We start from the raw sequence: 24,075 nt of genomic DNA on the forward strand, positions 1-24,075 counted from the left end.
CCCGGCTGTGCGGAGTGGAGCGGCGCTCGCTCTCCGATCTCTCCGCAGCAGCGCGGGGCTGGCTGGCTGACTCGGCGGCTGCAGCCCGGCACCCCTCCCTGCCATCGCTCCCGGCGCCCTGGGAGGCGAGCAGCAAACCCGCCCCCCGCCGCCTCCTGCCTCCGATGAGCCCCGCAGCCGGCCGCCCCTGCAGCCAGCCAGCCCCGGCGGGTATATGGATAGGAGCTCCTTGCTGCAGCTCATCCAGGAGCAGGTGAGTGCTGGTTTCCAAGGCAGCGGCTGCTGCGCCTCTCCCGCTCGGATCGGGGGGTTCCAGCGCAGCTGTGGCATGCAGCCTGGGGAGGGGGGTAACTTTCCATGGGGGGTGGGGATGGAACAGGGGCTCTCTGCAGGCTGCCACCCCGGCTCTGTGCCCATCCCCTTGGTATCTCCCTGGTGGGTTCTCCACACGCCCTGTCGTTAGCTCGTGGCTTGGCACCAGCCGTTCCATGGCATCGCGCAGACCAGGCCACGTGCACCTCTGGGTCTGTCTCCCCCTCATGGTGGCATCTAGGTGGGGAGCCCTGGTGTCCCCAGCCAGCACCGTCTCTGTCACGCCTCTGAAATAGAGCGGATGCGCTCGTGAGCGTGGAGGTGGTGCCTGCTGGCACCGAGGGGGCGGCTTACACTAGTGAGAGCCAAACATCCCCCCACACAGCTCCGTCAGAGGCACTTTGAAGCTGGCCTGCCGTGACCCTGCTATTCCAGCTCCGGGGGCACCTCCGGAACCACCGGCTGCCAAGGGTGTTGGATCGGGGCACCTGCTCGAACAGTGGAGGGACAAATATACGCTGTAGCCAACAGCCTCAGAAGCCATGCAGCTCCTTTCCCTTCTGAACCTCCTCATTCATCCCAACCCAGAGCTCTCTAGCTCAGCGCTGCGAGGCTAAGGACCTGCTCCCGTGAGGTGCTGGGGAGCAGCAGCAGCTGCCCTCAGACTGGGCAAAGAGTGGGTGAGGGGTGGCCAGCACCTGGAAACACTGGGCCCTAATTCATTAACACACGGTGGCACTGAGCCCTGTGATCTGACCACAGATCGGGCCCTAGTGCATTAACACACGGTGGCACTGAGCCCTGTGATCTGACTGCAGATCGGGCCCTAGTGCATTAACACATGGTGGCACTGAGCCCTGTGACCTGACCGCAGGATCGGGCCCTAGTGCATTAACACATGGTGGCACTGAGCCCTGTGATCTGACTGCAGATCGGGCCCTAGTGCATTAACACATGATGGCACTGAGCCCTGTGACCTGACCGCAGGATTGGGCCCTAATGCGTTAGCACTGTGTTGCATTGGGCCCTCTGCTCTGATTGCAGGATTGGCTCCTAATGCATTAACCCTTGGTGGCACTGAGTGCTCTGTTCTGACTGATTCCTGGCTGGAACCCCTTCATCTGCTTTGGCAGCCAAATTCAGTCTCTTTAGCCAGGCCCCCGCGCTGCCAGGGATTCTGATGTGGGGGAGCTTGGTCGTTAATTTTGGTTAGGAATTTAGACTCCAAGTTCCTGTTTCAATAATTATCCCTCTGACTCACTGCATGACCTTGGGCAAGTCCCACAACCTCATTGGAGTGGGGAGCTGGGTTACCAGGCATCTCACTGGCAATTGGATGTGGGACCTGAGCTGAGCCTCCAGGAGTTGAGTGGTACAAATGTGTCTAAACATCTCTGTAAGGAAAGGGTTGCCATGAGGGAGAGAGCCGGGGCCTGTTACATTCCTGGGGGCAGTAATGCCACTCAGCCTAGAGCAGTGGTTCTCAACCCGCAGCCCGTGGGCAACTTGTGGCCCAATCAGCACATAGCTGTAGCCCAGGTGACCTCAGGGCCATCCAGGTAGTATATATATTGTGTGGATGCGGCCCACACAACACATAGAGAGCTGCATATGCAGCCCACAATGGGAATAGGCTGAGAACCACTGGCCTAGATGATCGGCCAAAGGTTAGAGAGCATCTTAGGGGAGGACCTTGGCTTCAGATCCTGCCACCTCCATGTCCAACATTTCTCAGCATCTAGCGGTTGAATAAACTTCCCAGCCCTAGTGCCCTGTGGGAGTTGTGGTGCTGCAGCCTTAGGCGCAGGGGGCATGAGCATCGGTGGTGACAGTTTGATCTGGGAGGGTGCAGGCCACAGGTGCTGGAATGTGGCTGGAGATGGGGTCTCTGCAAGCCACTGAGGGGGAATGATTTTGCTGCTGCTGCTGCTGCTGCTTTGGTCTGTTATGGACTGGCCAATTTGCACTGAAATGCACGAGGAAAGAGAGAATCTGGGTAAGTGTGTGTTTGCGCGTGTGTATGTACTTGTGCATGCATGGTATGCGTGCATCTCCATGTGTAATGTGCAAGCATGGAGCAAGTGTGCATGCTCATATGTGGGTATGTGTGTGGTTCTAAGTGTGCACTGTGTGTATGATATGCCTAAATGCGTATTCAGGTGGGTGGGTGTGCTTTCACATGGGGTATGTGCCTGTGTGGACTATGTGCCTGCATGTGTGTGTGTGAGGGTTCAGGCATTCATATTTATTGTGTGTATCATGTGTGTACAGGTATACATATGTGTGAGGTACATGTGTAGGTGTATATTGTGCATCTTCATGTGTACATGTGGGTGGGCATGCATGGACATGAGATGTGGAGGTATGGTCTGTGTGCATCTTTGTGTGTACGTGTATGGGCATGTGTGTACACGAGATGTGGAGGTATAGTACGTGTGCATCACTGTATGTACGTGTGTGGGCATGCCTGTACATGAGATGTGGAGGTATGGTACGTGTGCATTGCTGTGTGTACGTGTATGGGCATGTGTGTACACGAGATGTGGAGGTATAGTACGTGTGCATTTCCGTGTGTACGTGTACCTATGCAAAACAAGTGTGTGATCCTAAGTGTGGACATAGTGTGTATATCTGCATGTAGATGGGTGTGCATTCACATGGGGCGTGCATGCATGTGCTTGCATCTGGCATGTGCAGTGTGTATGTGTGCATGCAGACGGGTGTTTTGTGTGCTTGGGTCTGCATTTGTGTGTGGTGTGTGCATGGGCGAGGGCATGTGGGTTTGCTGAGTGGTGCTAGGGGGCAGCGATGGCAATGGTATTGGCCACAGGAAGAGCAAGTGAATAGCTATTGAATCTAGTGAGCTAAATGGAGGCCCTGCTGTCATACCTAGGGAGAGGGGACAAGTGGCTACCAGGGGGAAGTGGGTCATTAACTAGAGGGCAAACTCAGTGGAATGTACCCTAGGGATTATTATTCCTGGATATGTATTACAGTCATACCTAGAGGCCACAAGTGTGATCGGAGGCCCTGTGCGCTAGGTGCTATACATACAATAGTAAGAGACAGGTGCTAGAGCTTACAACCTAGAAAGACAAAGAAGGGGAGGGACAGGGAGGCACTGAGTGGTGAAGTGACATGGGCAGGGCCACCCAGCCAATCTGTGGCTGAGCTGGGAATAGAGCCCAAGTTTCCTGAGTCACAGTCCAGCACCATAACTATTTATCCACTAGCTGACGCTTGGATGTGGCTGCTTATGCTGCGGGGTTGCCTACCTGAGATGCTGTTCGGTGAACATGGGTGTCACGACTTCCTTGCTAGGCCCAGTGTGCAGTGAACTGGGGGCTCCAAGGAGAAAGTAAAAGTGGAATTGGCACCCGACTTGGGGTTTATTGTGGGGGAAAGGGGAGAGACCAATCTCCTACACTGCCTGCACACCGCCCCTCTGACTGCTTCCTGGAGCACTGCCCCACCCCTCCTACAGCAGAGCCGTCCTAGGCTCTGGAACTGTAGCCCAACGCACATGGCCAGCCACATGAAGGATCAGGTGCAAGCGCTGTGGAGAGGCAGTAACCCCTAGAATAGTGGTTCTCAAACTTTTTTTTTCCACGGACCACTTGAAAATTGCTGAGGGTCTCGGTGGACCACTTAATGATCTTTCCAAACGTTGTTTGTACCATCAGCTAACTATTGTAAAGCGCTTTGGCTAAAAGTGCTATATAAAAAAACTTAATAATTAACATATTTTGTTCTACAAATAAAAGCACACAACTCATATTTTTATATCCGTAATCTTACCTTTCTAATGCGATGGATGTGCCCTCTCTCCCCTGCTGCGGCAGCCCCCGAGCTGGGGCTGGGAAGGAGGAGGGGGGTCTCTGCTTCTCTCTCCAACCGTGGCAGCCACAGCCCTGGAGCTGGGGAAAGTCGCCTCTTTCTCTGGCCGCTGCAGTCCTGCACGTCCCAAATTCCCCCCACCCCCTCTTCTCACCCCACTGCCCCCTCCCACCTACCCCCTATTCCCCCCAAGGCCACCATCTCACTTTACATGTGTGTCTTCTCCAAGGTCCAAGGCACCTAATTAGTGAAGCCAAGCCTGCGTGGCTCCACGAATTAGGTGGGTGGCCCTTTGTTCTGTCGTGTGCAGCCGTCCAGGCATGCAGCTTAGAGGGAACTATCCGCGGACCACCTGAATGGAGCTTGCGGACCACAGTTTGAGAACCTCTGCCCTAGAGAGCTCTGCTTATAACTTGCTTTCCTTGTCTAGAGCAAGGTCTAGGTGCTGTGATCTACACAGCCTCCAAAGGGTTAATTTGGCCATATGCTGCATCTCCCCTCCTTGTAATCCCCCTTCTCATGCTCTTGTGGGGGGGCCAGCCCCACTCTCCCAAAGGAAGACGTGCCCTTCCCCTACCCTGGATTGGGCCCTCTCTGTGGCTGCTGCGCCCTCCGGGCTGAGATGCGAAGTCTCCACTAGATCTGTCAGGAGCCCCAGGGAGCAGTAGATTCTTTGGGATGGAGAGGCTACAGTCTCCCTCAGCTCAAACCAGAATAGCGCGTGTGTCCATGTCCCACAGCGTTCTCCGTCCTGCCCATTCCACAAGGACATTGCCAGGGAGCTCTGTGTTTTGCATTTCGTTCCCTGGAGAATAAGATGACAGAGACAATATTATTTGCAGAATAATTCTGTTTTACTGGCTTTGCCTCCCAGGGGCAGAACCCAGCCTCTGTCATGCCCTCGGCAGGGACTTAAACACACTGACTTTTCTTCTTGTCCTTCCAAAATGGTTTTTTAAGACTAGCCCTTCCCCCACATTATTCAAAGTGCTTTTCAAGGAGGAAATTGGATACAAACCTTCCTGGTAAATCCAGCATGACTGTGGCTTTGTTCTGGGTGAGTGTGAGGACGTGACACTTTTGGAAGAGCTAAACGTGGTGCTATGGGAATTCGATAGGGGTCTGTTCACCTGAGCCGGTGTGAGTCTGGCTCCCTGTTTGGAAGCGGGAGCAGGAGAGGGGAGTATGAGGGAAAGGGTGGGAAGTGCAAAGGAGAACTTGAAAGAGGCCCGCTCGTCAGCCCATCAGAATCACCAGCTGGCAGATCCCTCCATTTGCACACCGAAGGGGCATTGCATCTCAAAGAGTTTGGAGCTGAGAGGAGGGTGCAGATGTGGACACATTGAAATGGAATGGGCCACAGGGCATGGATCACTTGGTAACTGCCCTGTTCTGTTCATTCCCTCTGGAGCACCTGGCATTGGCCACTGTTGGAAGACAGGATCCTGGGCTAGATGGACATTTGGTCTGACCCAGTGTGGTCGTTCTTGTGTTCTTAAACTGCATGGGAAGCTCAGAAGAAGTTGGGAGCAACGTTGGGCTGCGTGTCCTGATTAAGGTTCAAGGTCTTCAGAGTTAATCTGTTGCTCATACTGCAGCTGGAATTCTTGGGACTTGAGGTGTGAATCTGGGAAGTTTCTGGAAGGACTCAGGGTTCAGACACCTTGGTTCTGAACTCTGTAACCACAACTGATTATTGATTCCAGCCATGGTCTCCCAGTAAATGTAGGGCCGGTTGAAGGGGTAGCCTACTGGGGGGACGTGGAAACGTTTGTGGTCTGGACTGAGTCTCAGGAGCTCTTGGTTCATGTCCTAGACTTCCTTGGCCGCACACACGTGGGAGAGTGAGAGAGACAGAGCAGCTGGGCTGAGGGATTCCAGGGTTAGTAAAACCCATCGTTGAAATCCTTTACTTTAAAAGTCTCCCTCCATGACTGTGCCAGGCACTGTAGCAGAACGTGGGCTGTGGGGCAGAGCCCAACCACTCCATTCCCCACAAGTTGACAGCAACTCCAGTGCCAGCCTCTCCTAGAAGAAGTGACCTTAGGGAATAGTGAAAGAGTCTTGGTGTAGAGGAGTTCCCATCTACTCCAGCTCCAGTGCCATCTTCCCAATGCTTGGAGCTGACACCCTCCGTCTCTGACTCTGGTTTCTTTTGCAGCTTGATCCAGACAACACCGGTTTCATTGGCGTAGAGACCTTCGCCAGCCTGGTGCACAGCCATGAGCTGCCCCTGGATCCTTCCAAGCTGGAGATGCTGGTGGCTCTGGCCCAGAGCAACGATGAAGGGCAGATCTGCTATCAGGAGCTGGTAGACCTGGTCAGTAACGTGAGTACTAGTAACAGCCCTGAGGTGCTGCGCAAGCCCCATAGATCTGCGTGCTGCTGGGAAATGCTTTGCCCAGGAAACACTGCAGCTGAAACAACTCATCTGGCAGTTCCAATCCTGCAGCCCCCAAGAGGGCAGGCTCAGGATGGCAACTGAAGGACAGATGGGCAATCCTCATGTGCATGAACCTGCCACTCACAGGCAGGAGTTTTAGGGAGGGGAAGTGCAAAACCCAGCCCTCCGTTTAGTTCAGTGTTAGAGACCATGGGGCAAATTCATCCCTGGTGTAAGCAATTCCCGGCTCCTGCTGATGTCAGCGTCCTCTGCCCCTGCTTACGCCAGGCTTGAACATGGCCCTGAGACTCAAAGGGGTGGCTCCCAGGCAGTAACCACTCTCCCAGAGTGCCCGCTGCACAGAAAGGAATGAAGCCCATTCAGTGGGCAGCTGGGCTAGGGGTGCTGGAGAAGGAGCTCCAAGTCTGTACTCCCTGCTGGCTGTTGGCTGACCTGTGTTAAATGAGTTGGGGAGCTCTCAGCTCAGCTCCCAGGGGACAAGAGGCTGTTCCACACAAACCAGCATTGCCGAGCAGGGAGGCCCAGCGTGGCACGGGCCACAGAAGCAGAGCCGCTCCCTCCCTGAGCTGAGACGTGGTGGGGGTTGTTTGTGTTGCTGACTGCTGTTCTCGGGAGGCCTCCCCAGGGCTGGCCATGTGGTGCCAGCAGTGGGCGAGGGGAAAGGACAGTTGTGAGCAAAAGGAGGGGAAATCATGTGACTCCCCCATGGAGAGCCACCCTTATCACTGGCTGCTCCTACAGCTCCTTCTCCAGGGTGAAGGCGGGATGGCTCACAGCTAGGGGCTCTCGCTCACCTAGGGCTGCTGCCCCATTCTGTTCTAGTGGCTGCAACTGGGAAGGTAGGGCTTTGTCTGGAGTGGGCACTCTGACCTAAGTTGCCGGTTCAGGACCCATGTGAGAAGCTCCAAGGGGGAAGCAATCAGGGAGGTGGAAAATAAAAAATATTTCCCCCCTTTATTGCTGAGCTCTTGACTAAAGCAGGCGGCACTGCTGGCTATGCAGAAAGAAATCCTTAATTCTCCATAGATTATTCCTGATTGCCTTGGCTGAGTGAGGAAACGATCTGGCAAGAGAGAGACATTTGCATGCTGTCCCTGTCCCCGCTGTGTGCTCAGAATCCCAAACCCGCCCCGGCCCCGGCAAAAGCCCTTCCTCCCCCTCTCCTCAGCTGAGGATGGAGAAGGCCTGGGTGCTTTGATAATTGCAGGAACTGGAAGGAATGGGACAGGGAATCCCTGCCCTGGGCTGACCCCTGCTGGCAGAGGCTGGGAGTGGAGTAGCTGGGCGGGCTGCGTACCTCACGGTCTCTCTTTGCAGATTAGCAGTAAACGTTCCAGTAGCTTCAAACGAGCCATTGCCAATGGGCAGAGGGCACTGCCCCGGGACGTGCTGCTGGACGAGACTGGCCTGGGCTTTTACAAGCGCTTTGTCCGCTATGTGGCCTATGAGATCCTGCCCTGCGAGATGGACCGGCGCTGGTACTTCTATCAGCACCGCACCTGCCCTCCGCCCATTTTCATGGCAGCCGTCACGCTGACCCAGGTATGCTGACTGCTCCTGGGGACCGCGCTGTCCTGCCCTTGTATCTGCCATGGGAGAGGGGGTCGTCCTACCAGCCAGTCACTGGGGGGAAGGGGGAGGCTCCTTGGCACCTGCATGTGATTCGATGAAACAGTCCATACTGGGCATCTTCCTGGGGGATGCTGAGCTCCAAAGCCAGGGCAGGAGGAGGATGTCACAGAGTCACCCAGCCTGGCAGCAGGCGGGGGTATCACAGGCTCAGCTCGGCCTAGGGGAATTCCTTCTGGTTATAACTGACAACTAGCCCCTTTCCTTCTGCAGATCATCGTGTTCCTCTGCTACGGGGCCCGGCTGAACCGATGGGTCCTGCAGACCTACCATCCAGAGTACATGAAGAGCCCGCTGGTGTACCACCCGGGGCACCGAGCCCGGGCCTGGAGATTCTTCACCTACATGTTCATGCACGTTGGGTAAGGACATACCACTCCCCATACCCCCTGGGGGTAGGCAGCTCAGCTGGTGTGGTGAGACTGCGTTCCTGTCTCAGTGCAGCGGTGCGGTGGTGGGGACTGTCACTGAGGCAGGGTGGGGCAGCCCAGGGCTGGATGAACTTGGGATATGAATTCCTATCTCCTCCCCAGAGATCACAGAGCCTGCAGATCGTGGCTAAGGTAGAGGTATGGGTGACAGCTTGCCCTGCTGGCTCTGAACTGCCGACTAGAACCCTTTATTTATCTCCCGGGGCACTGGATGGCTCATGGGAACTGGTCACCTCTAGGCTTCCTGCTTGTCTCCAGCCCAGATCAGGAGTGGCTGAAAGGTATTTCCACCCGATGGACCTTCTGTTGGCCTGTGTGGAGTGAGGTGGTGGGTCTCAGTGCGTTCCTAGGGCACAACAGCCCCCAGTGCCACACTGGCAGGGGCGGCTCTATGTATTTTGCCGCCCCAAACACGGCAGTCAGGCGGCTTTCGGCGGCGTGTCTGTGGGAGGTCTGCTGGTAACGCGGATTCGGCGGCATGCCTGAGGGAGGTCCGCTGGTCCCTCGCCTTTGGCATACCTGCCGCCAAATTGCCGCGGGACCGGCGGACCTCCCGCAGGCATGCCACCGAAGGCAGCCTGACTGCCACCCTCACAGCGACCGGCACGCCGCCCCCTGCGGCTTGCCACCCCAGGCACGCGCTTGCTGCGCTGGTGCCTGGAACCGTTCCTTGTACACTGGCAGTGTCAGAAGAGAGGCCAAGGGCTGAGTGGGCTTTGAGGCTGGCCTATCCTCTCCCCTGTAGGTGTGGTCTGTCCAGGTCAGGGCTCAGGCACCGCTGAGGGTCTGTTTACACTGTCTACACGACAGCTGGGGAGACGCTCGTGCTAGCTCTGCTTCAGTAGGACACTAAAAATAGCACGGTGGACATTGTGGTACAGGCGGCGGTCTGGGCTGGCCACCCAACTCCCTGGGCTCATGCTGGAGCCTCCCCCATGCCACGACACCCGCGCTGTTAGAGGCCTCGCTCAAGCGGAGTTAGCACCTGTCTGTCTCTACCCCCGCTGGGAGGGAGGCAGGCTCCCAGCTGCAGTGTAGACATCCCCTAAGAGGGCACTGGGGGCGGGGAGTACCTTGTATTGCAGCTACTAGCGCGGTGCCCTGCTTTGTGGGTAATAAAGGACATCAGACTCCAGGAGGGGTTTCTGAGCTGGATGAATAGTGAGACAGTTACATTCTGGGGACTAGAATTTAGTCTCAATTGGATTTGCAGCCCCTCTTTGTTATTAATTATGATCACTATTATTACTCTTTGTATGATTAGACTCATAGACTCATAGACTTTAAGGTCAGAAGGGTCCATTATGATCATCTGGTCTGACCCCCTGCATGCTGCAGGCCACAAAACCCTTCCCTGGACTCTGCTGTTGAAGTCCCCAATCCTGTGTTTTAGTGACTTCAATCGGCAGAGACCCTCCTGCTAGTGATCCCTGCCCCATGCTGCGGAGGAAGGTGAAAAACCTCCAGAGGCTCAGCCAATCTACCCTGGAGGAAAATTCCTTCCCGACCCCAAATATGGCGATCAGTAAGACCCCGAGCATGTAGGCAAGAGTCTCTAGCCTGACCCCTGTTGGCCATTATACTATTTACGTACCATTGATTGGTTTTCCTTGGCTACTATGTTTTACCATTAAACCATTCCCTCCATAAACTTATCTAACTTAATCTTAAAACCAGACAGGTCCGTCGCCCCCACCGTTTCCCTAGGAAGGCCGTAGCATCTAGAACCCCCTTGTCACAGGACCCCATGGTGCTAGGCGCTGCACAGACAGAACAAAAAGTCAGTCAGCTTGCAATCTAAGTAGAAGACAAGGTACGCCAGACAGATATGGACAGAGAAATGGGGGCGGAACAGTGAGACAAAACTTGTTCACCATGGTAGGCAGTGATCTCAGTCCACCTGCAGCCCAACCATTGTCCAGTTTTTTGTAGGCCTCATGCCAAGGGAGAGTTGGAAGGAGCGGTTCGAAGGAGGACAGTGATGTGGCTTTGCACCTGTGCACAGGGAGCTTCTCCCAAGTGCGAGGGGAGAAAGCACAAAAGTGCTCGTTTGAAAATGTAACACGTGGGCGATGGAGGCTGGGTTCTTGGGCCAAGCGGGGGTGGGAGTCGACCTTTTGATGCAGAATGAGAGAGGACAGGTCGGGTGGGGCTAGGACATGAAGGATCTAGAAAGTGAAGACAAGAAACATATGTTGGAGGCGATAGAGAAGGTGGAACTAGTGGAGGGACGCAGAGAGGGGTTGGAAGGGTCAAAGCAATGGGCTGGGAGAATGATCTGATTTGCTGTTTGCCCCTAGACAGGCAGTTTGGTTTGGTCGAATTTCACGGAAAGCAAATTTGGGCCAGTAGCCAAGACTTGACTCAACACATTTGTCTTGCGATGAAGTGACATTCCTTATGGGCAGAGACCAATAATAAAGGGGAGGTCATCCAATCAGGAAGCAAAAGCAATACCAGGTGACTTCAGTGACCAAAGAGCGAGGAAGGATACAGTTGTGGATAAGACTTGGAGTCAGAAGACCTGGGTTCTAGTCCTGGCTCTACTATTTTCTCACTGTGTGACCTTGGGGCAAATTGCTCAGTGTGTCGCTCTGTGCCTCAGTTTCCCCACCTGTAAAAGAGGGTGCATCACAGTTGTGAGGCTTAATTCATTAACACTTGTAAGCACATCAGCTGGGATGGAAATGAGCCCCACTGAAAAGCCTATAAATACACAGAGTTTTAACGTCAAATGGTTGCTGGGACAGTTTGGTGAGCAGCCCACCATCCGAAATTCATTTGCACACAACGCTGATCAAACCATATTGAAGAGGGTCAGATTTGTGGAGCAGACAGTTCCCCCACAGGAGAAAGGGCTGAAGTCACTGGTGGCCCAGCATTACTGACAGTCCAGGCCCTTCCATCTCTACCAACCCTTCCCTGGTACTATAGCAGCCCAGCCTGCTCCCCACTTCCAAGCTGCCAGGATTTGTGAAAGAAAAGCTGGGCCCTGGCAGCTGAATCCTGGCACCAAGAGCGAATCCCAGTGGTGCTCACTTCCCAGTCTGTCGTCTGGGAAATCGCTGCGATGTCATAAATTCAGCGTTATGATGGCGCTGCGGGAAGCAGATAAGGGGGGCTCTGGTGGGGCGGGAAACACCTTGTAAATTCTGGAGGAATTTGCACGCTGGCCAAGCAGTGTCACGAGAGATGAGAGGTGGAAGGTGACGGGGTAGGGCTGGAAAGCTTCTCCGCAGGACTGAAGTTCCTCTTGAGCTACTTGGAGGTGCTCTCTTGTGCCTGGCTCCCCTTTGTGCCTGCCCAGAATCGGGGCACGTCGAGCGTGAGCTCAGATGCATTACCCATTTTTAAATGTATTTCATGCCAAAGTTGCTGGGTTTCTCTTCCTTTTCCCTCTTCTCCCTCTGTGTCAGGGCACAAGCATTCACCTCAAATGCTTGGGGAACGAAGCAAGTGACCAGTGGCTCAGAATAGGCCGGACCCCATGGGCCCTCCCCATGCATCTTGTATGAGAACGGCTCCAGACCCACACACGCACTGGTGCTCAAAGGCAGAATAAGGGGGAAGAGGGATCACACAAAGGGGCCATCGGCCAGCAATGGCCACGAATAGCAGCAGCAAAGCAGGCTGTTCAGTTACGCGGCTCCGTGTCTCAGCGCAGGAGAGACATGGCTTCGACCCCTTCCCAAGCTAGTGTCTGAGGGGAACGATAGCCATCTCCAGCCCCCATAGACGCTCTCAGCGCAGAGGCCACGGGTTTGTGGGACTCACCAGCATGGTAACAGCACAGAATGTCAATTAGGGACGATACAAATAATTATCATTGAAGGGGACGACAAAGGTCTGATCACGGGAGCGCAGCCCGTTCCCCTGATTGGTGGGATTAGCTGCAGTTGACACTTATCATGGCCTCTTGATTGGTGGGATTAACAACAGACCACCCTCTGATTGGAGGCGGTTTGGTGAAATATTGCCCATTTGGCACTGGGGCGGTGTTGCCTTGAAATAGATCCCCGATGCCAATGTCAATGGGACCCTCGAGGCTGCCTGACATTTCAGGGCTTGGCCAGGACTCATTGCTGTGTACCCAGGGCATTCCCGGGAATAGGCCCCATGGCAGGAGGCTGCAGCCGGGTCTTCCTATCCCAGACCTTCCACCCTTGGCCCCTGGAGGTCTCAGCTCAGTGGGTGAATGTGGCCACTGGCTCCCAAGGCTCCAAGTGAAAACAAATTCATCTGGAAGTGGTGTTTACACAAGCAGTAACGCTGCAATGGGATGGGCTGGCTCAGGGGACGGGTCCTGGAAGAGGGAGCTTTTTGGTTTCCATTTCCAATCCTGCCCAGGTTAGGTGGGCTCAGTTCAGTGCCCTCCTGGGTGGATATCCACAGGTGTGGCTGGGAGCAGCCATCAGAGCGAGGCTGGCAGGAGAGGGGTCTGGGCTACACAAGGGAGCATGGGAGGCAGGAGGTTCTATTTGCGACTAGCCTAGTCTGTGCCCTGGGGCAAGTCACTGCCCCTCTGTGTTTCGGCTCCTGCTCAGTAAAACGGGTGCTGGAAGGACTCACTGGTGTGTATAAAGTGCTGAGAGACAAGGTGCTGCAGATGTGCAGAGCTGGGCCATGAAGAGCAGCCTTCCCTCCCCTCCGCACGGAGGCCCTCCCTGCTCAGGGATGGGCACACTGGCTGGGCTGGGGAGGAGGCTCTTGAGAGGCAGTGGGTATCCACCTCCCACTGAAGCCAGGGAGAATTTAAGGTGCTCACCAGCATCTCCCAGGGTTGGGCCTAGTTGCTCTGTGCTGAGGCCAGCACAGGATCCTAAAGCCCTCAGAAGGGAAGGGTTGGGCCAGAGTCTCAGTTTGCATTGTTATTCCCAGAAACTCCCTGATCCATCCTGGGCCCTGGGTTTAACCTGCTGCCTTCCTGCACAGGGCACTGTGTACGGTCCCACCCCTGCCCTGTGTGCACAGCTGGCCGGGGCCCTCAGCTTGCCGTACTGAGTTGCTGCTGGATGAACGTGTTTCCTTGTCTCTCTGTCTAGGTTGGAACAGCTGGGATTCAATGCCCTCCTTCAGCTGATGATTGGGGTCCCCCTGGAGATGGTCCATGGCATCTTACGCATCAGCTTCCTCTACCTAGCGGGGGTGCTGGCAGGTGGGTGGGGAGCGCCTGGCTGGAGGCTGCCTCCTGCAGGTATTCCCTTCTCCTGCACTGGCAGTGAAGGCTCATTCCAGACCCACTCCCGCTGCCAGCCCGGCTGTTAGCTCCCCCCTATTCCCACAGTGACTGATCCCCCTACACCGAGTCCTCAGCTGTCCTCTGGGCCCCTCCTGAGATGGCTGGAAAGGCATGTGCCGACACTGTGGCAGTCAGCCTGAGAGCTCACAGCTGTCTTCTCCTGCCAGCTTCCTTTCCTTTCCTTTCCTTTCCTTTCCTTTCCTTTCCTTTCCATGTTCTCTCCTGCCTTCCCCTCTTCCCCCTGGCAGTGCAGGCCACTCCTGGGCTCTCTCCACACCCACCCGCTAAGCTGTCAGAGATCTGCATTTCCGTCTCCATTATTCCCAGAAGGCAGGTCAGCGCCTCCAGCTGAAATCAATAAAGAATTAGAGCTGCTCGTGATACATTACCCGTCCTTAGGTCAGACGGGGCCCCACTGAAATGGCTGAGGACAGCAGGGCTGGGGGAAAGATTGCCCTTCATGGGCAATTTCCAGGAGAGTCGGGCTTTGTCAGGCTTGCAGAGATGGCAACCCAGATCTCTGCTGAGCTTCGGTTGGTTACTGACCTGCTCCCAGAGCTCCCCTTCCTATGGATCCATTCCCTTCTCCTGTAAACTGGATCTGGGTTCCACAGACACAGATAATGATTGCAGTGGGTTGGCTCCTTTAACGGGTTCAGAGCCCCTCCTGTGGGTCTCAATATTGTCCCTGTGATATCTGGAGTGCATGGGGAGAATGGAGCCCCATACTGTAACCCTGCTGCGAGGGAACCCAGCTGCAGCCAGTCCTGGGACACTGAGGAAGGGCTATCATCCCATCTCATCTGCCCAGGACAGCCATCTAGTAAAGTGGCTGTGTGCGTGCTACCACTGCCCTCTATTGGATGGAAGGGGAACTTCTAGCTCTGCATCACATGCCCCACAGTGAATGAAGATTCTCCTCTAGTTCGGATGATGCTACCCTGGAAAGTACATGCAGGAGGGTCCTCTCTTTTTGGGTTTTATATTCAGCTGGTGGAAATTGTCCATCTCCTTGTAAGCCAAGTCCACTCTGCAGCTGCAGAAGAGGTGGCAGGAGCATTGCCAACTCCCCTAGTCTGCCCAGCCTGACCTGGAGGGACCTAAGGCTGGAGGGAAGGCCAGTCTCCGCTGCACATTCAGTGCAAGGCCCCTCTGCTGCCAAAAATGGGAGCAAATCAGGGCCAGGCATGATGGGTTTGTGCCCCCCAGGAGCAGCTGTGAGACTCCAGAGTAGCTGTCACATGACTCTGACTTTCACTCATGGCTGAGTTGGGTTTGAACCAGTGACCTAGAGTTGAGGGGCTCAGTGTCCCCGTGCCAGCCTCATGCAATAGCTTAGTTTCAACCAGTGGGATTTGTGTGGTCGTGAGGTGGGAACTAGCTGGCATCGGGGTGGAGAGTGGAATCTCCAGCCACCCCATCATCCTCATTTCAGGGACCTCTGTTTCTCTTGCAGCCCCACACCATGGTTTCTGCCGTGGCCTATCCTGCATCCATGGAAACTGGTGGAGCCCTGGGGAAAGTATCGGAACCAGACTTTTCCCCCACTCCACTGTAGCTACCCCCTAGCACCTGGGGCTGTGATCTCATTAGATGACTTCATGGAAGAGAAAGCCCACCCAGGGATGCAGGAAGTGGTGGTGGTGGCTCCGACTGCCTGAGTCAGTACCAGATCAATGCTGCAGAGGGGATTGTGCTACTGGAGAGTCTTTTGGGTGAAATCTAAAAGGGAGGCCCTGACCCTTGGGAGGCAGTAATGATCCCGTGGCACTTTGCACAAGAGTAGAGGGATTGGGGGATTTTAACTCTGGTAATTGCATTCCTTCTGCCTTACTCCCTGTGCAGTTCCTCTTGGTTACCTGGCTCTTCCTCACGTCCTGCCCTAAATAGTTGTCCAGTGTCACAGTGCTCTGTTAAACAGCTGCTGAGCACCTCCCCAGAGCTGATCGCACCGTGGAGCCAGGTGGGGAAGTGACTCTTGTAAATAGTTTGCACCTCAGCTAGTGACATTTGTAAAGGGCTTTGGGATCCTCCCAGCTGCAAGGAGCTATGTAAGTGTAAGACCATTATCACTAACGGGGCTGGGTCTTTAAAGCACCATGCACACTCATGGCACTGTATGAACAGTAATGACAAAGACTGTTCTCAGTGTTGGAGGTTACCTGGATTCATTTGATTCTGTTTCCTTTTTCACAATGGTCCTGCTGCACGGCTGGTCTCCAAGGGTGGTGCTGCGCCCTGGGCTGTGACACTGGGCATTTTCAAACGCAGCATGACTGGAAATCTCTGTGCACCAGCAAGGCTGCCTCCAAGCTATAGTGCTTTTATATGCTACCGACTGCACTGAGAGCTGTTTGCCAAGGCCTTGGGCGATTAGCACAACAGCCGAAATTACTCCTCCATGGCTGTTGTTGGAATGAGATTGGGATTAGAAATCAGGGCTCATTGGGTAGTGCTCAACAGCTCGATGTCTAGTTGGCAGCCCATGTCAAGTGAAGTACCCCAGGGATTGGTCCTGGAGCCGGTTTTGTTCAATATCTTTATTAATGATCTGGACGATGGGATAGATTGCACCCTCAGCAAGTACACGGATGACACTAAGCTGGGGGGAGAGGTAGATACGCTGGAGCGTAGGGATAGGGTCCAGAGTGACCTAGATAAATTGGAGGATTGGGCCAAAAGAAATCTGATGAGGTTCAACAAGGACAAGTGCAGAGTCCTGCACTTAGGATGGAAGAATCCCATGCACTGCTACAGGCTGGGGACCGGTTGGCTAAGCAGCAGTTCTGCAGAAAAGAACCTGGGGATTACAGTGGATGAGAAGCTGGATATGAGTCAGCAGTGTGCCCTTGTTGCCAAGAAGGCTAATGGCATATTGGGCTGCATTAGTAGGAGCATTGCCAGCAGATTGAAGGAAGTGATTATTCCCCTCTACTCGGCACTGGTGAGGCCACAGCTGGAGTATTGCGACCAGTTTTGCGCCCCCCACTACAGAAAGGATGTTGACAAACTGGAGAGAGTCCAGCGGAGGGCAACGAAAATTATTAGGGGGCTGGGGCACATGGCTTACGAGGAGAGGCTGAGGGGATTGGGCTTATTTAGTCTGCAGAAGAGAAGAGTGAGGGGGGATTTGATAGCAGCCTTCAACTATCTGAAGGGTGGTTCCAAAGAGGATGGAGCTCAGCTATTCTCAGTGGTGGCAGATGACAGAACAAGGAGCACCAGTCTCAAGTTGCAGTGGAGGAAGTCTAGGTTGGATATTAGGAAAAACTATTTCACTAGGAGGGTGGTGAAACACTGGAATGGGTTACCTAGGGAGGTGGTGGAATCTCCTTCCTTAGAGGTTTTTAAGGTCAGGCTTGACAAAGCCCTGGCTGGGATGATTTAGTTGGGGATTGGTCCTGCTTTGAGCAGGGGGTTGGACTAGATGACCTCTGGAGGTCTCTTCCAACCCTGAGATTCTATGATTTTACCGGTGTAAAGTTCAGTCACCTGTCTCTAGTATGCGGAGTGTGTCGATTGTAGGTGGGGTGTGTGTGTTGTCTTATCCAGTGTGTATATATGGCATGCGTAAGGTGTGGCACGTGTGCTGCGAGGTGTGAGCTCCTGGGGTGTGGTTGGGGCCGATGGGGTGCATGTGGAGTGTGTCCAGGGGGTGAGTGTGTGTGGGCTCTGGGGGTGGGTGCTATGTTTTCTGGGTGGTGTGTGTGTGCTGGCTGTGCCAAGAGTTACCATGCTGTGCTGGGGCTGGGGGTGTGGGAAATAGGTGGAGCGTGTGTAACTGAGTTTGTCATGCGGGCAGATGGAGAGGAAAAGCCCAAGCATGGAAACCTCCCATTCAAATTGGATCCTTAGCGAGTGAACGAGTGATGCCCCAGAGCACCTATTTGCCCTTCCCCTCCCCTTCCCAGGAGAGGGGTCTAGTCCTGCCCAGGGTGATCCTCTCTCCCCCACTCTGTAACCCCCTTTCCTCTCTTGTCCGCAGGCTCCCTGACTGTCTCCATCACAGACATGAGGGCCCCTCTGGTCGGAGGCTCGGGAGGTGTCTATGCCCTCTGCTCCGCTCACCTGGCCAACGTTGTCATGGTAGGTATCCTGGTTCTGTAGCCAGGCCACCCCTGGGGAAGGACAGACTGGGAGGTGGCTGATCTGCTTTTCCTCCCCGGAACTGGAGATCTGGTGTCCCTTAGGGTCAGAGGACAGCAGAGAGGACGTCCCTTGGCCAGGAGCCCCCAGTGAGATGAGGCTAAAGAGGATTTGACCAGGCACCGGGGAGAGCAGCATGGCGGGTCAGGGGTGTGTCTGGGCCTGCAGAGTCACTGTCAGTCACCCTTCTGTTCACGTTCCAACAAACAGCTTTGGTCCATGTCTTTTGATACATAACCAGCTGGGGGACTAGCACTGCAGGAGGGATCGGTTCATTCCTGATCCCCTGTCCAGCACCCCGCCCCAAGCCGCCCACCCCCCCCCCCCCCCCCCCCCCCCCCCCCCCCCCCCAAAAAAAGCTGCAATCGTGATCTAAAAAAAGTCGCGATCGCGATCTGCGACGGCAATTCAGCGGGAGGTCCTTCGCTCCCAGGCGGAGTGAGGGACCGTCCGCCGAATCGCCGCCGAATACCTGGACCTGCCACCCCTCTCCGGAGCGGCCGCCCCAAGCACCTGCTTGAGAAGCTGGTGCCTGGAGCCGGCCCTGGCAGGCAGTGGGCTCCCTATGCACACAGAGCGCCACTCGCTCCTGCTGCCATTTCGAATGGTGAGCAACAGGCCGGTAAGCTGCCCTCAGGTCCATCCCCACTTTGAAATGGTCCAAAGAGGATACCAGGCCACAGCTCTCGTGCCGCCGTAACTTGGGGTCTCTGTCCGCAGAACTGGGCGGGGATGCGTTGCCCATACAAGCTGCTCCGGATGGTCCTGGCTCTGGTGTGCAGTAAGTACGTGTCGGATGCAGTCAGGCAGCAGACAGCAGGGCCTGTGGGAGCCTAGCTGGGTGAGGCTGCTGGCGGCACTGTGGTGTCTTGAGATTTTAAGGGCAGAAGGGACCAATCTGATCACCTAGTCCAGTCGCCGGTATCATGCAAGCCAGAGAACCTCACCCAATAGGGTTGCCAACTTTCTAACCCCACAAAACTGAACAATTTGCCCCGCCCCTTATCAAAGGCCCCAACCCCACTCACTCCATTCCCCCTCCCGCCATTGCTTGCTCTCCCCCACCTTCACTCACTTTCACTGGGCTGGGGTAGGGGCTTGGGGTGTAGGAGGGGGTGAGGGCTCTGGCTGGGGGTGTGGGCTCCAGGGTGAGGCCAGAAATGCGGGGTTCAAGGTGCAAGAGGGGGCTCTGGGTTGAGGCAGGGAGTTGGGGTGCCAGCTCTGGCTGGGGGTGCAGGCTATGGGGTGGGGCCAGGGGTTTGGGGTGCAGGAGAGGGCTCAGGGCTGGGGCAAGGGCTTGGGTTGCAGGAGGGGGTGTGGGATGCAGGCTCCAGGAGGGGGCTCAAGGCTGGGTCAGGTGTATGGGCTCTTGGATGGTGTTAGGGTGTGGGAGGGAGTGCAGGGCTGGGGTAGGTGGTTGGGGTGCAGGAGGGGGATTGGAGCACAGGCTCCAGCTGATCAGTGCTTACCTCCGGCAGCTCCCAGTCGATGGCACAGTGGGGCTAAGGCAGGGTCCCTGCCTGCCCTGTCTCTGCGCAGCTCCTGGAAGTGGCGGCATGTCCCTGTGGCCCCTAGGCGGAGGGGCCAGGGGGCTCTGCACGCTGCTCACGCCCACAAACGCTGCCCCCACAGCTCCCATTGCCTGCGGTTCCTGGGAGCCACACAAAGCTAGGGACATGTTGGCCAGGGCCGGCTTTCGGCCGATTTGGCTGAATCGGGCCCCACCCTAAGAAGGCCCCACAGCTGTCCACCCCGCCCCCGCCCCCAGCTCACTTCCCCACCCTCCCCTCTCCTGAACGCTCCGCCCCCCTGCTCCTCCCCCTCTCCTGATTCCCGCGAATCAGATGTTCGTGGGAAGTCTGAAAAGAAGCAGGGGCAGGCAGGCAGCAGCAGCAGGTAAGCTGGGGCGGGGGGGGGCGCGAGGAGGGCTCCGGGGAGGCGCGGCATGGCCCAGTCCGGCCCTGGCCGAGCACCTCCAGCCCCAGCCCCAGCGGCTCTGGCTCCAGCCCGGCTTGGGCCCGGGGTACCGGCTGCAGCTCCGGCCCGGCCCCAGCCGAGCATCCCCGGCCTGGGCCCGAGCGGCTCTGGCTCTGGCCCGGCTCGGGCCCCGGGGCACCGGCCTGGCCCTGGCCGAGCGGCTCTGGCTCCAGCTCGGCTCAGGTCCCGGGGCGCCGGCCCCGTTTCCGGCCGAGTGCGCCAGCCCAGCCCCGGCACCGGCCAAGCACCCCCGGCCCGAGCGGCTCCGGCCCCAGCCTGGCTTGGGCCCTGGGGCACCGGCCCCGGTTCCAGCTGAGCGCCCGGCCCCGTGGCTCCGGCCCAGCCCCGCAGCTCCGGCCCAGCCCTGGCACCAGCCGAGCACCCCCAGCCCCGGCCTGAGTGGCTCCAGCCCCGGCCGAATGGCTCTGGCTCTGGCTCAGGCCCGGCTCGGGCCCCGGGACACTGGCCCCGGTTCTGGCCGAGCATCCCCGTCCCGTCCCCGCGGCTCTGGCCCAGGCGCCAGCCGAACACCCCCAGCCCCGGCACCTCTGGCTCGGGCCCTGGGGCGCCGTCCCCGTCCCCAGCCGAGTGCGCCGGCCCGGCCTTGGCCCCAGCCGAGCGACTCCAGCCCGGCCCCAGCCGAGCGGTGCCGGCCAAGCACTCCCGGCCCCGGCCCCAGTGGCTCCGGCCTGGACCCAAACCCAGAGACCCCGGCCCGAGCGCAGCCCGCCCCCAGGAGTCAGGCCCCACTCTTGCTAAGGCCGGCCCTGATGCTGGCTGCATCCTGGAGCTCCGTGGAGCCAGGGCAGGCAGGGAGCCTGCCTTAGCCCCACTGCGTCGCCGACAAGACTTTTAGCAGCCCAGTCAGTGGTGCTGACCGGAGCCACCAGGATCCCTTTTCAACCGGGCGTTCTGGTCAAAACCGGACACCTGGCAACCCTACCACCCAGGGATTCCTGCCTTGGGGGGAATTATCTTCCTTACTCTATAAGCGACTACTCCCAAGCGCAGTACGTTGTGATTGAGCTAGCTCTCACCCTCTTCCATGCCAGGACCCCAAGTTACCCTCTTCCCATGTGCCAAAAGGAGGGCAGGTGGTTGTTACCCCCATAGACCTCTGTGACCCCACTAAGGGGTGGGGTGAGTTAGAGCATTTCTTTTAGAGAGGCATCCGGGCTCAGTGTAGGGACTCGCAGGGATGGAGAGCCCACCACTTCCAAGGGCTTGTCACCCCCACCGATACTCAAATGCTGATGGTAAGGAATTGCACAGGCTTCCACCAGGAACCCCCGGCCTGCGTCTGGGAGAAGGGAGGCCTGGCACAGTGGGCAGGATTGCTGGGGATCAGCAGGGTCTGACGGGATAGACTTGCAGGGGAGGTGACTGGGGCGTGAGAAGGGGAGACTTTCTAGGGCAGTGGTGGCTCTTAGCCAATAGCCTCCTCAGCAGAGTTGTGGTGAACATTCTCACTCTTGGTCCTCCCTCTTGCAGTGAGCTCTGAGGTGGGCCGTGCCGTTTGGCTCCGTTTCTCTCCACCCCTGGCAGCTTCTGGCCCCCAGCCCAGCTTCATGGCCCATCTGGCAGGCGCCATCGTAGGCATCAGCATGGGGCTGACCATCCTGCGCAGCTATGAGGAGAACCTGCAGGACCAGTGTGTCTGGTGGGTGGTGCTGCTCTCCTACGCCACCTTCCTCGTCTTCGCTGTCTTCTGGAATATATTCGCTTATGACCTGTTGGGGACACAGATCCCTCCTCCGCCGTAGCATCCCCCCCCCGGCCCTCAACACCCACCCTGAAAGTGCCAAAACCCAGATGATGCGGGTGCCAACCTCCCGGCTGGAGCCCTGCCACACACTTTTTCTATCAGTGTGTTATTTCAGCCGGATGCCGGACTGGATCTTCCTCGGCCCCTGCTTGAGGCTGGGAGGCAACAGACGCGTGACACAGAATCAAGGAAGACTGCCCGCCCGCAAATCCCAAAACAGCCCCCCTTCCGAGCGTGGCCGGAAAGCAATTCCGCCCTGGTGCGTTGGAGTGAATGAGTGTGCTCCCCGGGCGACGGTGGGCGGGAGTGAACCGGCAGACCTGCCCCCCTGTGCCAGGCTGGGTATGCCAATGCTCCCTCATGACTGTGCAGTTTTCCTGCTCCTACCTCTCCCTCGCCCCTCCCTAGTTCTCTTGGGGGCGGGGGCAGCCCAGCTACTCTGCTGTGGGCAGCACCAGCACAGCAGGGACCCCAGTAAAATACTCTTCCTGTGTAAAGATGATTATCTCGCTCGCTCTTGTGCCCTCTGTTCCCCCTTTCCTGCTTCTCCCCATCCCTGCACCCCATTCTCCATGCAGTCCCTTACGGCAGAGTCCTGGGGGGGGAGAGGGGGCAGCATGGTAAGGGGGAAAAGCTCCCTGCATGAAATCTTTGCTCCTTGCTTCCAGGCCCAGGAGAGTAGCGAGGGGACTCCATTTGCCCATGGGCTGCAGAGATAGGGCAGACAGCAGCAGCCGCGATGTCCCCTGGCTCTGCAGAGGACAGGGCCAATGCAGCTGGGTTCAGGGACTGATGGCAGCTCAGTGTAGCCGCAGGTCAGGAGGGAGCCCATCTTTCCTTTATCCCTAGAAACAGCCATGTCAAGCTCTGGTCTCTGTGCCAAGGGCCGTTACAGTGCTCCCTGGCTTATTTAGCCCTTTAAGAGCTCACTTGGCACACAGTTCAGGGTTAGTCTAAGCACCCACCCAATGTGCAGGGGCCAGGGCCTCTCGGCCCCCACTCCCAACACAAATCACTCTTTTACATGACGGACTCTGGTGACAACAAGATTTTTTCTGCACCAAATCAGAGCTGAGACCAGCCAGACTCATTTCAGCTGTGACCCCGAGTTTGGCCCTCCAGGTCCCAAAGCCTGCACACCCCAGGGCTTTTGATAGCTGGTATGAAACACCTCCCAGAGTCGCTCCACGGCAGCTGGCATTGCTGGGGGCTTTCCCGAGCAATGAGTTGGTGCCTCGTGCTGAGAGGGGCAGGGATGGCCAAGGGAAAGAGGCAGGACCCGCATTTGAAGTCTGACCCTTTTTTCGAGTATAAATAAATATTTTGCACACCACATGGCTCTGCTCTCTGTCTGAGTCTCTGCTGCAGTGTTGCATCCATTCCCTGGTTCCTCCTAGAGAGGACTAGATTTCCCCCTGTCTTGGGCAAAGAACCAGAAACCAGGCTTATTCGTTGCTAAATGGGACACAATCCTCATCTGCTGCGGCCCAAATGGAAATTGCTTGTCCACATAGAGCCACTTGCAGCCACTTGTGACATCCGGGCTTGTGGTTGATGATGAGGGAGGACTGGTAAAGGACTGGGTATTTGAAGTGGGGCTGCCTTCCACCGTTGGGCGCTGCTGTAGTTTGTCCCACATGTCAAGATTCTGGGAGTGTGGCTATAAGGGGAGTTATTCCTGATTCACTCCCTGTGTGGATGCTCTTATTCTGGATTAAGAGTGTTCCAACGAAATCCATTTTGGATGTGGATTAAGTTAATCTGCAAGAAGGCACTCTGATTCTGGAATAAGAGCATCACCACAGGGAGTAAATCAAGAATAGTTCATCTGCTTTCCAGTCACACCCTACTTCATTCTGGTTTAACAGTCACGTGTAGACAAGCCCTAAGGCGTTCCAGATGATTTGCACCAGCTGAGTGTAGGGCCAGCTCCTCAGCTGCAGTAAATTACCATAGCTGTGACTTTAGTAGAGTGATGGTTGTTCACAGTAGCTGGAGAGCTGGGCCTTTAACTCGGCAGTACCACACCCCATTCCGAAGTGCGTCAGGCTTGCTTCCCGTCCAAGCCCGATCTCTACTGGCCGCCCCTGTTGTGTCTGCCCATTAACTTCCACTAGAGCTGCAAGCACCGAGCCCCTCTGAAAATCCAGCCCCAGAACTGCGGGTCGATGGTGTTGCCTCTTTACACTTATGGGCCATTGGTGACTATTCTGGTTTCTAACTGGAGGAAGCTGCTGATTAAACGGGTAGGAGTAGAGAGGTGGGAGGCCGGAGTGGCTGTCTTGGGGGTGGGAGCTGGTGATGCATGGCACCACCTCAAGATGCCAGCTCAAAT

General features: G+C 56.5%; 1 protein-coding gene across 2 annotated transcripts; it reads left to right on the forward strand.

The window, feature by feature from the left end:
* Positions 1–23,073, forward strand: RHBDL1 (rhomboid like 1). 2 transcript variants are annotated; one of them, XM_034784850.1, is made up of 8 exons: positions 1–253; positions 6,311–6,478; positions 7,871–8,095; positions 8,396–8,544; positions 13,656–13,768; positions 17,838–17,938; positions 18,719–18,779; positions 21,467–23,073. In XM_034784850.1, exons 1-8 carry the CDS (start codon positions 215–217, stop codon positions 21,736–21,738), a joined length of 1,128 nt encoding a protein of 375 aa, XP_034640741.1. In that variant the 5' UTR covers positions 1–214; the 3' UTR covers positions 21,739–23,073. The 2 variants fall into 2 exon arrangements, with proteins under 2 accessions (XP_034640741.1, XP_034640742.1); XM_034784851.1 differs by having other exon boundaries at positions 6,311–6,469.
* Positions 23,074–24,075: the final 1,002 nt, after the last annotated feature.

This window comes from Trachemys scripta, chromosome 10, assembly GCF_013100865.1.
Source record: "Trachemys scripta elegans isolate TJP31775 chromosome 10, CAS_Tse_1.0, whole genome shotgun sequence".
NCBI lineage: Eukaryota > Metazoa > Chordata > Testudines > Emydidae > Trachemys > Trachemys scripta.

Excerpts from the sequence above, each read along its gene's own strand:
- RHBDL1 (XM_034784850.1), top strand. The coding sequence starts at position 215 with ATGGATAGGAGCTCCTTGCTGCAGCTCATCCAGGAGCAG. Across the intron at positions 8,096-8,395 it reads CAGCCGTCACGCTGACCCAG|ATCATCGTGTTCCTCTGCTA; the intron begins GTATGCTGACTG and ends TTCCTTCTGCAG. Across the intron at positions 18,780-21,466 it reads GGTCCTGGCTCTGGTGTGCA|TGAGCTCTGAGGTGGGCCGT; the intron begins GTAAGTACGTGT and ends TCCCTCTTGCAG.